The sequence below is a fragment of the Muscardinus avellanarius genome (assembly GCF_963383645.1).
Source record: "Muscardinus avellanarius genome assembly, chromosome: 3".
Taxonomy (NCBI): Eukaryota; Metazoa; Chordata; class Mammalia; order Rodentia; family Gliridae; genus Muscardinus; species Muscardinus avellanarius.
Window position 1 is genome coordinate 11,944,808 of NC_137788.1, and position 14,110 is coordinate 11,958,917.

The 14,110-nt window shown below is 53.4% G+C and overlaps 1 protein-coding gene across 1 annotated transcript; it reads right to left on the bottom strand.

Moving 5' to 3' along the window:
* Window positions 1-2,265: 2,265 nt before the first annotated feature.
* LOC308259971 (chymotrypsin-C-like) lies at window positions 2,266-10,610 on the bottom strand (the record flags this gene model as incomplete). Its single annotated transcript, XM_080691316.1, has 8 exons — window positions 2,266-2,280; window positions 4,025-4,177; window positions 4,791-4,936; window positions 6,037-6,173; window positions 7,570-7,695; window positions 9,215-9,312; window positions 9,396-9,487; window positions 10,571-10,610. The coding sequence occupies 8 exons, from the start codon at window positions 10,608-10,610 to the stop codon at window positions 2,266-2,268; spliced, it is 807 nt and encodes a 268-aa protein (XP_080547442.1).
* Between the last annotated feature and the right edge of the window lie 3,500 nt (window positions 10,611-14,110).

Genomic DNA, 14,110 nt, shown 5'->3' on the forward strand with positions numbered 1-14,110 from the left:
ATTTATATTTAGGTCTTTTATCTATTTTGAGTTAATACTTGTATATGGGATTAGGTAAGGGTCCAATTTTATTCTTTTCCATGTAATTATTATTTTTCAACACTATTTAGTTAAAAGATTATTATTCCCACCACCAAATGTTCGTGGAAACCTTGTCAAAAATAACTTGACAATATAGGGAAGAATTTAGCTCTAGGCTTTTATTTAACTCCAATGGTTTATATATCTGCCTTTAGAATAGTACTACACTGTTTCAATTATTGTAGCTTTATATGGTTTGAAATCAGAAAATATACATCTTCTAGCTTTGTTCTTTTTCAAGATCGTTGTGGGTACCTAGAGTCCATATTCCATATTAGGATAGATTTTTTTTTCTGAAAAATAAATATATAAATATATGATAGTTTCATCTAAAAAATAGAAAAAATAGATTCTCTGGTAAGAAAGAAAGCAAAAAGAAATATTGAAATGTTATCTTTAAGTCATCAAAAGCTTGGTATCAGACAAATGAAACTGTTATGTGAGATTATCATTTTTAATTTTTGATAAATTGCTATAATACTAGATGTCAACCACTAAGCCAAGCATGGGAGGGAGGGATAGGGAGAGAATGGGGTGGGGATCGGGTGGGGGCTGACTGGGCAATGTGTGCATGTATGTCTACAAAAGTATGTATCCCACTATGATGTATGAATACAGTACACCAATTAAAAATTTTAAAAAAAATGACTGGGAGTATAGCCCAGAGGTAGAATGCCTCTGAGTTCAATTCCAAGTACCAGTAAAAAATAAATAAATAAATAAACAAAAACAAAACAGATGTGAGCCTGGTGGTGGCTTCTTTTGAAGCCCTTCTACCTCCGGGCTACACTCCCAGACCTATTTTATATTTTTTATTTATTTGGAAACAAGGTCTCTTAAGCCAGCGAGGCTGACTACGAACCTGCGCGATCCTCCTGTCTCCGCCTCCCAAGCGCGGGGATTACAAGTGTGCGTCACCACGCCCGGCTGGTGATGGTTTCTTAATATCCATCGGTGGCTGGAAGCTGTGCACACCTGGGAGCAGAGACTGTTTCCCCAGCTCTGTCTCTCTGGGCTCATGGCCCTGTTCTCTGAGGTGGCAAGCACTGTGGCCTCGCCCTGCCAGGTAGCTGGAGAAATTGGGTGTGGGTCTCTGATGTGGTCGCGTGGTTGTTAGTTGTACACACTCCACAGGTAGACTACCTGGTGTAAATCCTGGTGTCCATCACTGACCATGTGACCGGAGTATGATCCCAACCCTCTCTGAGCCTCAGTTCCCTCATCTGAAAAGGGAGGAATAGTGAGGGCTGCCGTGAGGATTAAGTGAGGTGGGGCAGGGGAAGCCCTGGGATGGCGCCCCGCACGCAGATATCCAGGTGCCCGGGACACAGCAGTCGGTCACTGCTAGTGACCCCAGTGGCGCTCTAGTGGACACGGTCTGGGGTTTCCCAGCACCCTCCCCCTCAGGCAGAAGGTGGAGGAGGACAGCTGGTGCTAGTTTCTCACCTTAGGTGAGCGGTTTACCTCACTGCGCCCCAATCCCGGAGCCTGAGGGGCGGCGTCCTGCCGCACACAGGATGCATGGCGGTCACACAGGGCTCTGATGCAGGATCACAAAGCGTGGCTCTCACCCCACTGCTCCAGCTTGGCCACTTGGGAAGCCACCTGCTCGCTCTGTGTGGGAGGTAGACCCCAGCCCGCCCTGCAGGGACTGAGCTCCCTGGGGAAGCTGGACAGTTCACGGCCAGCGAGGGAGACTGCGGCCCAGCTAGGGCTCTGCTCGAGGGCGGAGGCTGGGCTGGGCCCCGCTGGATCACCAGGAGCGTTAGCACTAGAGCTGATGGCACTAGAACGCCTCACTGGCCACTCTGGCTTTGGTCCTCTAGTCCTCCCACCAGCCCCTTCCCCAGCCGCTATGACTTGGCCCAGCTCTTCCTCTCCCTGGGCCTGAGTTTCCCTGCCTGACTCCTGCAGTGAACGCCCTTCCCGTGACCTGGCATGGAAACCACTGTCCTCCTCAGCCCTGAGCCCCTGAGGCCGGGCCGGGCCCTCCTGTACCTCACTAAACACTTCTCTGTCAGAGCCGGGCCAACAGCAGCCCTGGGCCTGTGCCTGGGGACCCACGGGAGTGCCTGCTCAGGGGACAGTGGGCACCTCCTATGGCCTGGCTTCTCTGGGCTGGGGGAAGCCACCCTTGGGGAGACCCCGTCCTCCACCTGCAGCCTTGGGGCCCTGGCGTCTCTGCTATGGAGGCAGGACCTGAGAAGGGGGAGCTGGTCAGAGCTGCACTGCTTCACAGCTGGAGATGAGGTCTCGAGGGGCCCCAGGCTACCCACATGGCTGCAGGACCCCTCTGTCCCCACTGACACCCCAGTGGCTGCCCCCAAGCCTGGCCAGCCTATTGAAGGTCTTTCTCTGGACCCTGGTGCAGAGTGGGGAGCCACAGAGAGCCGGAGACCCAGCAGGACCAGCAGGAGAGGCACAAATAAAGAGTCAGGTGGCTGCAGGGGAAGGAGGTTTATTGTTGCAGGACTGGGCTCCCTGGGATGAATCACAGCTGCATTTTCTGGAGGAGCAGAATAGAGGACTCTGGAACACCCCGTTTTCTGGGGCAGCACAAGGCTCTGTGGGAGGGGCTGGCCTGGGATGGGACACTGCAGGGAACCCTGGTCCCACAGGCCAGCCTGGTCTCCAACCAAGGGTTCAGACCTCCGCACCTGGGGCTCAAGCCCATCCTGTGTCCAGAAGGATGCCCCAGCCCAGGTGCCCTAACCCACCCACAAGTCACTAGTGGCTGCCTCTTCTCCAACACTGGCCCTGCATCATGGGGCACCATCCTCTTTCTTTCCTTCTTTCTTTCTTTCTTTCTTTCTTCCTTTCTTTCTTTCTTTCTTTCTTTCTTTCTTTCTTTCTTAATTTTTGGTATGAGAAGTTGAACCTAGAGGTATTCCACTTCTGAGCTTATAACTCTGGCCCTATTTTTTTAAAAAAAATGTGTGTGTATGTGTGTGTGTGTGTGTGTGTGTGTGTGTGTGTGTTACTAGAGATGAAACCTAGGAGCATTCTAACTCCGAAATACACCTACAGTTCTATTTTCTTCCTTTATTTTGAAACAGGGTCTCATTAAGTTGCAAAGGGCCTCACTAAGTTGCTGAGAACCTGCAATCCTCCTGTCTCTGCCTCCCCAGTACTGGGATTACAAGCACCACCACACTCAGATTTTTTTTTTTTTTTTTTTTTTTTTTTTTTTTTTAGTACTGGGGATGGGACCCAGGAGCATTCTACCTCCGAGCTACACCCCCAGCCCTATTTTTTTTTTCCTTATTTGGAAAGAGGGTCTCACTAAGTTGCAGAGGGCCTCCCAAGTTGCTGAGGCTGGCTGCCAACCTTCGATCCTCCTGTCTCTGCCTATGCCACCAAGGTTGGCTAATTTTTCACTTGAAAATGTCTTGCTTAGCCGGGAGTGGTGGCACACGCTTGTAATCCCAGCGTTTGGGAGGCTGAGACAGGAGGATCGCGCAGGTTCAAAGCTAGCCTTAGCTACTCAATGAGGCTCTCAGCAACTTAGTGAGACCCCATTTCCAAATAAAGTATAAAATAGGTCTGGGAGAGTAGACCAGAGGTAGAAAAGTCCCTGGGTTCCACCCCCAGTACCACTCACACACACACACACACACACACACACACACACACACAAATGTCTTGCTTAGTTGCTGAGGCTGGCCTCACACCTGGGCTCTTCCTGTCTCAGCCTCCTAAGTACTGGTGTGACTGCTGTGCACAACCACAACCTGGCTCACAGTTCACATTTGTGGGAACAGGTGTGTCCCAGATAAGGACATCGGTGTTTGCTGCTGCCCAAGGATGAGTGAACTAGTGAATGGATGAGCAAATCCAAGCACGAATGGATGTCTGAATGGGCTAATGAAAAAAGGGAAGCGTGCGGGAGGGAGGGCGGGCGCAGGGCTGGCGGGTGCGGGGAGGGCTGCGGAGGCTCACCCACCTCGTTGATCCAGTCGATGTAGGCGGACACGCGGGTGAAGACGGACGGCTTCTTGTAGGTGTTGCAGCCCATGCTGGAGCCGAAGCTGACCACACCGCGCACCTCCCAGGAACCGTTCTCGGCCTGGCAGTTCAACGGGCCGCCCGAGTCCTCCTGCACCAGAGTGGACAGGCATTGGCCCTGGGGGTCCCACACACAGGCTGGGGAGCAGCGCTTAAGATGTGGCTGATCTCTGGGCTCTGTACCCCCTGCTTTGGGCCCTGCCTGCCCCTGGTGCGACAGAGAAAAACGCCCTGGGGCGTCAGACTGGCTCTGGGGTCACTGTGTGATCTTGGGACGAGGGCAGCCCTCTCTGTGTCTGGTCCCCATGTCTGGTGGGGCCCTGTGGGCCCGGGAGGGTGGCAGCGGGGAGGGCCGCGTGTTGGAAGCAGGACAGTCCCTGGTTATCTGAGCTGCTCCGTGGCGCTGGCCTGGATCCCGAACACCCCCGTCCCCTTGGACTCGTCACTGACATCACGCAGGGACCCTGCGGGGCCTTTGGTGAAGTCCGTTCTGTGGCCGCTGGACTTGTTGAGTTAGTCCCCGCAGCGCCCTGTGAAGCGGTTCCTACGGCCCCGTTCTATCAGTGGGAAAACTGAGGTCAGGGAGGTCAGCACCTGCCCTAGGTCACAGGGACTGGAACTCAGCCCGTGCTGGGGAAGGTGGGATGGACAGGGTCCTACTGCCCTGTCCTTCTGGAGCAGGGTGGGCAGGGCCGGACACTCACATTGCAGGAGGCGATGACACCGTCGCCCCCGGCGCACACCATGCTCTCCTCTACCGTGGTGCCCCACCAGTCCTGCTGGGAGCAGGTGGCGTGGTCCACCACCGGCAGCAGGCCCTGCTGCAGCTCATCCGCGATGGGGCCGTTAGCTGGGGCGACAGCAGGCAGCGACTAGGGGTCAGCCTGGCAGCCCCAACTGGGTGCAGCCAAGCCGGCCCCCAGCCTTCAGGGGCAGATCTGCACAGGAGGTGAGGAGATTTGGCTGGGACTCTGGGAACCACTCAGGTGCCCTTCATGGAGAGGCCAGCCACGGGCCCAACCATTTGGTTCAAGATCCTTTGGAGTGTGGGGAAAAGGGAGATATAAGATACACCCTCAGCCCTACTTTTTAATTCTTAATTTGAAACAGGGTCTCACTAAATTGCAGAGGGCCTCACTAAGTAGCTGAGGCTGGCTGCAAACCTGTGATCTTCCTGTCTCAGTCTCCTACGTACTGGGATTACAAGCATACAGAACCACACTTGGCTCCCTCCTTCCTTTCTGACCTCGTGTCTGTCTGTCTGTCTGTCTGTCTGTCTGTCTGTCTCTCTCTCTCTCTCTCTCTCTCTCTCTCTCTCTCTCTCTCTTGCAGTATTAGGGATGGAACCATGGAGCATTCTATCTCTGAGCTACACTCCCAGCCCTATTTTTTATTCTTTATTTTGAAACAGAGTCTTACTAAATACCAGAGACTGGGGGGCGGGGGGGGGCACACACACTTGTAATCCGGTTCACAGACAGCCTCAGCTAGTTAGTGAGGCCTTCTGTCACTTAGTGAGACCCTGTTTCCAAAAAAAAAGGAAAAAAATAAAGAATAAGAAATGGGGCTGGGGGTGTAGATCGGAGGTAGAATGCCAATGGGTTCAATCCCCAGCACTGCAAAATAAATAAATAATAAATAAATAGATAAATATAGTGGAGGTCATCAAGAAGCTGAGGCTGGCTGTCTGCAAACCTATAAACCTCCTGTCTCCGCCTCCCAGGTACTGGGATTACAGCATGAGCCACCACGCGCAGCCATTACAGAGGTTTAAAAAGATGTGAAAATGTTTGGGCTGAAAGCAAAGGTGGTGCACAACGCGAGGGGCGTGGTTTGTGAGAGGCGTGGCTTTGAGGGGCGTGGCTCTTGGGAGGCCGGGCCTGTGGGCGTGGCCTTGGGAGGCACCTCCTCCAGCGGGGCCGCTGGGGGTGTCCCCGGGGCTGTACTCACTCCAGAGGCGACCCCAGCCAGTCACAAAGCAGGGGTAGTCCTGAGGCAGCACGGTGCCCGCCTCTGGCAGGCAGGCCACCTGGATGGTGTCGCTCAGCTCCACGGGCTCCGCCAGCTTGATGAGGGCGATGTCGTTGCTGGAACCAAAACACAGGGTGAGCGGGTGCGAGACCAGGGCTACCAGGCCTGGCTGCGAGTGGGGAGCCGGTGGAGGTGGCCCGTGGACACCCAGCCGCAGATGCTGATTGGCCAAACGAGATGCAGATGACGTTCCTTCTAGTGCTGTCATCTGTCCCATTAAACTTAGCATTATTATTATTATTATTATTATTATTATTATTATTATTATTTGCGGTACTAGGGATGGAACCCAGAGGGCATTCTCTACATCCAAGTGACACCCCCGGCTCTATTTTTTATTCTTTTTTTTTTTTTTTCAGTACTGAGGATGGAACCCAGGGGCATTCTACCTCTGAGCTACACCAGCCCCAGTTTTTTTTTTTTTTTTCTTTATACTATAACAGGGTCTCACTGAGTTGCAAAGGGCCCCACTAAGTAGTAGCTGATGCGGTCTGCAGACCACAATCCTCTTGTCTCAGCCTTCCAAAGTGCTAGAATTAGAAGCCTGCACCACCATCCCTGGCTTATTATTTTGAAACAGGGTCTTTCAATTCAGAGCGCCTCACTAATTAGCTGAGGCTATTCGCAAACCACTATCCTCCTGTCTAAGCCTCCTGAATGCTGGGATTAAAAGCATGCGCCAACCATGCCCAGATTTATTTATTTTTTGTAGTGGTGTTGGGGATTGAACCCAAGAGCATTCTACCCCTGGGATAAATCCCCAGCTCTATTTTATTTTTTGTTTTTAAACAAACTCTCAGTAAGTATCCAGGAGCCTCAATAACTTACTGAGGCTGGCCTCCAACCTTCCATCCTCCTGCTTCAGCCTCCCAAGAACTGAGATTATAGGCATGTGCCACCACACCTGGCTGCAGATGCCTGTATTATTATTATTATTATTATTATTATTATTATTATTATTATTTTGCGGAACTGTGCATGGAACCCAGGGGCATTCTGACTCCAAACTACACCCTCAGCCCTATTTTCTATTCTTTGTTTTGAAACAGGGTCTCACTAGCTGAAGCTGGCTTAGAACCTGCGCGCTCCTCCTGGCTCAGCCCCCCAAATGCTGGGATTACAATCATGTGCCACCATGCCCGGCTTTCATATTATCTTTAGTTACCAGAATAAGAGCCCTAGACTGACCTGGCTTGATTCCTTGTCTTGCCATGCACTGGACTGAGTGACTGGGACTCGTTCCTAACCTGAGTCTGGGTCCTAGACCTGGCTGGGAAGGTCAGCTAGGCTATGGACACTGAGGGGCTTTGGGTTTTTTATTCCTTGGGTGCCTTCCCAGGGACACTCAGCCAGAGACAGGGATGGGAGAGGTGTCTGTCTCCATGTGACATCTGCTACTCTACATAAGGACCCATCCCCGGCACAGGCGGGCAGCTGGGCAGCCAGACTCACCGCAAAGGGACAGGGGTCCACTTCTCATGGACATAGACGGTGTCCACGCCCACGATTCTAGAGCCTTCCTCGTCCTCCACAGTCAGGTCGTCCTTCCCCAGGGCCACGCGGTAGGTCCTGGAGTTGCTGGGTGGCAGAAGGATTCAGGTCAAGGTGGGGCAGGGAGGGACTTGGGGCACTGGGTTGGGGCCCCGAGGGGGTCACTGGGGAGGGAGCTTCCACATCCACTGCCCTCTCCAGGACGAGGGGACGGACCTGGGACTTAGAACCAGACTAGGGCTTGCACGTGGCCAGGCCCCTCCTGCCAGGTCCCCTGTCTGCAAGGGGGGAACCCCAGAACTCAACCCCCTGCTGCTGCAGAGAGTAAACCAGCCCGGGCCACGTGGCCTCTCGCCCATGGGTGGATGAAGCGGCCCAGCCGCCCTGCTTGCACCCAGCCCTCCCCCTGCCTGCTCCATCGCATCCCCAAGGCTCTGACCCTGGCAGTGGCTCCATCCCAGACTCCAGCCTCTGCTCCTTCCTCTCCAGCCCATCCCCCACTGGCCTCCCACCTCCTCCTGCTGGACAGAGGGGCTTCCCTGTAGGTCATTTCTCAAACATGCCCGCAGCCGCTCCTCCTGGCCCCGGTGCTGCTGTTCCCTGCACCTGGAACACCCTTCCTCAGGGGGGTGGTGTCCTCTCTGCCCTCCTTCACGTCCTCCCTGCCCTCCTGCAAGTCCTCCCTCAAACAGCTGCTCCGCAGAGAGCTCTCCCCCAGCCACTGCCCTTAAAATAGAACCTTCTCACTCTGAATCCTCTCTGCGCTCTCTTTCATACTGGGGACTGAGCCCAGGGGCATTCTACCTCTGATCTGCACCCCCAGCCCTTTTTGGGTTTTTGTTTGTTTGTTTTTTGTTTTTGTTTTTGTTTTGGCAGTACTGGGGATGGAACCTCGGGGCATTCTACCTCTGAGCTGCACCCCCAGCCCTATTTTTTTTTTCTTTATTTTGAAAAAAGGTCTCACCGAGTTGCAAAGGGCCTCACTAAGTAGCTGAGGCTGTCTGCAAACCTCAATCCTCCTGTCTCAGCCTCCCGAATGCTGGGATTACAAGCGTGAGTCACCACACCTGGCTGATGTTTCTAGGCCTTTTAAAAAGTCATGGGCTAGGGGATATGGGCTGTAGGGGGGCACCTCTGATTAAAAACCATGGATTTAAGCGTACTAAGGGAAAAAATTAATGCGGAGAAGTAGATAAATTGCCTGAGTGGCCATTTTTATTTTTTATATTGATAGAGGGTCTCACTAAGCTTCTGAAAATGGCCTTGAACCCGCGATCCTCCAGTCTCAGCCTCCCAAGCACTGGGATGGCGGTGTGCCCCACGCCTTATTTTCCATCTCCACTTGATGGGTTGTTTGTTTATGTGTTTAATTGCCAGCTGCTCTGCCTTCTGCTAGAATACAAGCTCCCTGAGGCCCAGCCTCGTCTCCACGGCTGTTTCCTGGCACATAACAGGCGCAGAAGAGATGCTTGTTGATGGGATAACTGGACAGCCAAGGGCCTGGGTGTAAGTAGCTGACTGAGCCCAGTAAAGCAGGAGCTCACTTGAGGCGGTTTGGCCCTGCTCCCCGAGTACAGCCGGGTCTCTGGGGCGTCGCGACACTCACCTGATGCAGTGGGCAGCCGTGAGGACAAAGTTGCTGGCGATCAAGGTGCCCCCGCAGGTGTGCCTCCACGTGTTGTCACTAAGGTAAGGCAGAGACACCTGCAGGCGGGTGGGAGGGACCAGAGGTCAGCCCACAGGTCCTGGCCCCGCCCTCTTGTCCGCCCCCTCCCCACAGCACTCACCTGCCAGGGCCAGTTGTGGGGGACGGCACTGTCCCCTTCCTCGACTCTGGCCGACAGGTTGGGCAGGGAGCTGGGGACCCCGCAGCTGTAGGCTGGGGAGGCAGAGGGAGGCGAGGTGACTGGGGGGGGGGGGGCAGGTGGGTGGGCAGGAGAGAGCTCAGGGCAGACCCCGGGGTGGAGGGCTGGGCAGACCCAGGCTCAGAGTCATTTGCATGGCTCTGGGGGAAGCAACAGGTTCTTGGAGCCTCAGCTGGGTGGCAACGGAGCCCAGGTTTTTCGCCTGGCACCACACCGGAGCTTCTAGCTGCTCAGATTCACTGATTTCTTTTCTGTCTTTATTTTTAATTTTTGGTACTGGAGATTGAACCCAGGGGCATTCTTCTTCTTGAGCTACATCCCCAAACCTATTTTTTATCTTGAAAAAGGGTCTCACAAGCTGGACGTGGTGGCGCACGCTTGTAATCCCCGCGCTTGGGAGGCTGAGACAGGAGGATCGCACAGGTTCGAAGCCAGCCTCGGCTACTTAGTGAGGCTCTCGGCAACTTAGTGAGACCCTGTTTCCAAATAAAATATAAAATAGGTCTGGGAGTATAGCCCGGGGATAGAGTCCCTGGATTCTACCCTCAATACTACCAAAAAAAAAAAGGGGGGGTATCGCTAAGTTGCTGAGAGTCCGCTAAGTTTTTGAGACTGGCCTTGAACCTGCAATCCTACTGTCTCAGCCTCCAAAGTAGTAGGATTACAAGCATGTGCCACCACCCCTGGCTTGCAAGTTTCTAATAACAGGACAGAATGTAGTAGAGGGCCGGGCATGGTGGCACACACTTGTAATCCCAGCAGTCAGGAGCTGAGACCAGAGAATCACAGTTCGCAGACAGCCACAGCTACTTAGCGAGGCCCTTCACAACTCAGTGAAACCCAGTTTCAAAAAGAAAAAAAGATAAAAAATAGGGCGGGGGGTGTGGCTCGGAGGTTGAATGCCCGTGGGTTCCATCCCCAGTCCTACAAAAAGACAAGAAAAGGGAAGAAAAGAAAAGAAAAGAGGAGATAAAGAAAAGAAAAGAAATGAAAAGGAATGTAGTGGGGTCAGCCAGGTGGAGACAGGAGAGTCAGGAAGCTCCATCTTCCAGCCTCGCCAGGGGCTGGGGGAGCAGCGCCTCCGGGTGACAGCTTACCTGCTGCCGCCAAAGCAGCGAGCAAGAGGGTCGTGATCATGGTGTATCCCTGGGAGGACTGAGGCCCACCCGGGCTGAGCCCTGGTTTTATATGCTGCATATTGGCGGGGGATATGCTAGGAGCTCACAAGATTCATAGATTCATATTTTCCCAAAGCTGAACAGAATTTAAGGCTGATGTCCAAATATTTTTTTCCGCTTTCTCTCACCTGTCACTCTGGAAATATATTGATAAATATACCAAAAATAGATACCACAGTGTGGGTTCCTTCCGCTTTGAGAGATTATGTTGTGATTCAGGAAAGGATGTGTGCATCGTGGGTCCTTGGGGCTGCATTTGTCAAGAAATGCTTAGGCTCCCCCGTTCAACAAACAGCCCCGTCGGCTGCTGGGTCCCGGGGCTGGCTTAGCTCTGGGGGCCATCTGATGATGCCTGGGGACATGTTGGCTCATCGTGGCTGGGGCGGGCATTACTGGCATCCAGAAAAGAGAGAACAGAGAGGCGGCTAAACATGGGCACCGCACCGGACGGTGAGTGGCTGCCCCGCGCCAACTGTGAGCGGCGCCAAGACTGGGAAACCCTGTCCCGGGCCATGGTGCCGCGTCTTGCTGCGGGACCGCGGGCGAAGCGCGGACGTCTCCAGGCACGGGGCGCCTCTGGGTGACACGGGGAGAAACCGTGTCCAGTGAGCTTCACAGCATCCTGGCGAGCACTGGCAAAGCACGGGGACGTGTGTGCATAGCAGAGGGCGAAACACAGCACAGGATGGGGGTGAGCAGCCCAGCCAGGGATGGGGAGAGGGCTGGCACATGGGCTTCGCCGGGATGGAGCACAATTTAGTTTTTTGGTCTTTTTCCCCCCTTTTTTTGAGTACTGAGGATTCATCCCAGGGGCGTTCTACCTGCCAGCTACACCCCCAGCCCTATTTTATTTTTTGTTGTTAACAGGGTCCCACTAAGTGTCTCAGGGGCTCGCTGAGTTGCTGAGGCTGGCCGCAAACCTGCGATCCCCTTGTGTCAGCCTCTCAGGTACTGGGTGACAGGTTGGGTCCCTCCCCGCAGGGGCGGGACCTTAGAAAAGGAGGAGACTCTGCTGGGTGGTATCGCGAGAGGGGCGGAGCTACTATGTGTAGCCCCACCCACAAGATGTAAACCTTAAAAGGAAGGGCATTTCCGCCGGGCGTGGTGGCGCACCCTTGTAATCCCTGCACTTGGGAGGCTGAGACAGGAGGATCGCACAGGTTCGAAGCCAGCCTCAGCTACTTAGTGAGGCTCTCAGCAACTTAGTGAGACCCTGTTTCCAAATAAAATATAAAAAAGGTCTGGGAGTATAGCCCGGAGGTAGAAAGCCTCTGGGTTCCACCCTCAGTACAAAAAAAAAAAAAAAAAGGAAGGGCATTTTCTTTCCAGCAATGAAGGAGCACAGAGGTCTCCAGGAACGGTCCAGCCACTATCACCGAGAGAAGACCACATTAAAATTCTTTTCGGCGCACCCGGTCTCTCTTGCCTTTTTACTGCGCCAAAGACCTAACATCTGGTGCGACACCCGGGACGATTACTTTATTTTAATTTAATTTTTAATTTTTTTTTAATTTCTTGCCGCTGCCACAACGTGCTCTGGGCGGGCTTGGCGGAAACCTCTGCTTGGATCCGCCAGGGTGCTCTATCCGCTGGGACCGCTCCCGCTGGCGGCCATCTCCCCAGCCCTGCGCTCTCCAGGAGAGCCGGCGGCCATCTTCCCCAGCCCTGAGCTCTGCTGAGAGCTGGCGGCCATCTCCCCAGCCCCGCGCTCTCCGGGAGAGCCGGTGGCCATCTTCCCCTGCCCCGAGCTCTGCTGAGAGCCAGCGGCCATCTTCCCCCACCCCTGTGTTCTCTTCCGGAGAGCCAGAGGCCAGCTTCCCGCGACACACATTCAGAGTTGGTGGCCATCTCACCACCCTGCCAAGCCCCGAAGGCCATCTTAAACCCCATCCAGCCCTGATTCCACCCAACAGCTCCACCGTGTGCCCTCCCGGCTCTGCAGCCTCTCAGCGCTTCTGTTTCAGTCAGCACTGGCTGATAACACTACACTGGTAAGCTTCCCCTTCCTTGGACAAGCTGGTTCCGGCTTTTAGCCTCTTCCGGACTTGGGCTCACAGCTGTTAAATAAACCCAAATATTTGGTGTCCAAGTTCTCCGAGGGTAGCCAGGCTGCCCTAATGTTGTGTAAAGGGGATGGTGACGTCTTTCTCTAACACAACCACGCTGTTTCCGGATGTTAGGCAGGATCTTGGGACGCCAAATTCCTGTTTTTGTCCTGTTTTCGTCCTCACCCGCTGGCCAGTCATCTAAAATAGACTCCCAATCCTCACTAGGGTGTGTTCTGGTTAATCTCCAGACTCTAGGTTTATCCAGGGAACTGTGCCCCGAGCAGCTTATATTTTTTCTGCACAAAAGTCTGGCCCACTTATGAGTTGGGTAATGGTTCTTGGTGGCCTGAGATGGGTACATTAGATCTTAAAATGTTGACTGATCTCAGTAACTTTTGCAAACAGCAGGTGAATGGTCAGAGGTTCTGTATGTACAGGATTTTCTGTGTATGCGTTCCTGGCTTTCCCTTTCCACCGCTCCTGACTCTACTGCTGGAGTCATGCTGGCTGGGGATTCCTGCCAGCCGCAGCTGCCATCTTGGTCACCATGTGTGATGACACGTGGATGCCAGAGTCTCCATTTCCTGACGACCCTGACCCATAAGATCTCTCCTTACCACCGCAGTCACCATCTTATTCCGGGGCAGCCTCCCATTCTAACCCACTCCTTTCTCCCCCACCTTTCTCCCTTAAGGGACCAACCCTTACCTCCCCCTCGCCTACCCCTGTAGGTCACCCTACCCGTTCCAGAGACCCCCCACCTTCTCTCTTGGCCCCGCTTCATGAGGTGGCTGGTGCAGAAGGTGTGGCTGGTGCAGAAGGCGTGGTCCAGGTCCATGTTCCTTTTTCCCTTCCTGACTTTGCTCAACTTCAAAAGAGACTGGGTTCTTTTTCTGCCAATCCCTCTGGTTTTATTAAGGAATTCCAACATATTGTACAAGCATACGATTTAACTTGGCGGGATCTTCATGTCATTTTAACCTCCTCTTTAACTGCAGATGAACGAGATCATATTCTTAAGGCTGCCAGGGAATGGGCCAATCAGGTTCACCTAACCAATCCATAACTCCCTACCGGAACAGCTACAGTTCCTTCTGAGGATCCCCACTGGGATTATAATGACAGGGGTGAGGGAATAAAAAAGAAAAATCACATGATACTATGCCTTCAAGCTGAGCCCAGGGTAACTCTCCAGGTAGCGGGTAAGCCAATCTCCTTCTTGAATGATACAGAAGCTACCTACTCTGTCCTCCCTTCCTTCTCAGGACCTAGTTTCCCTTCCCAAATCAAGGTCAGGGGATTGACGGCATGCTCTCTTGCCCACGTGCTACAGGCCCCCTTTTATGGCATTTAGAGACATTTATGGTTAACCATCCATTCCTGATTATCCCTTCATGTTCTACCCCCCTCT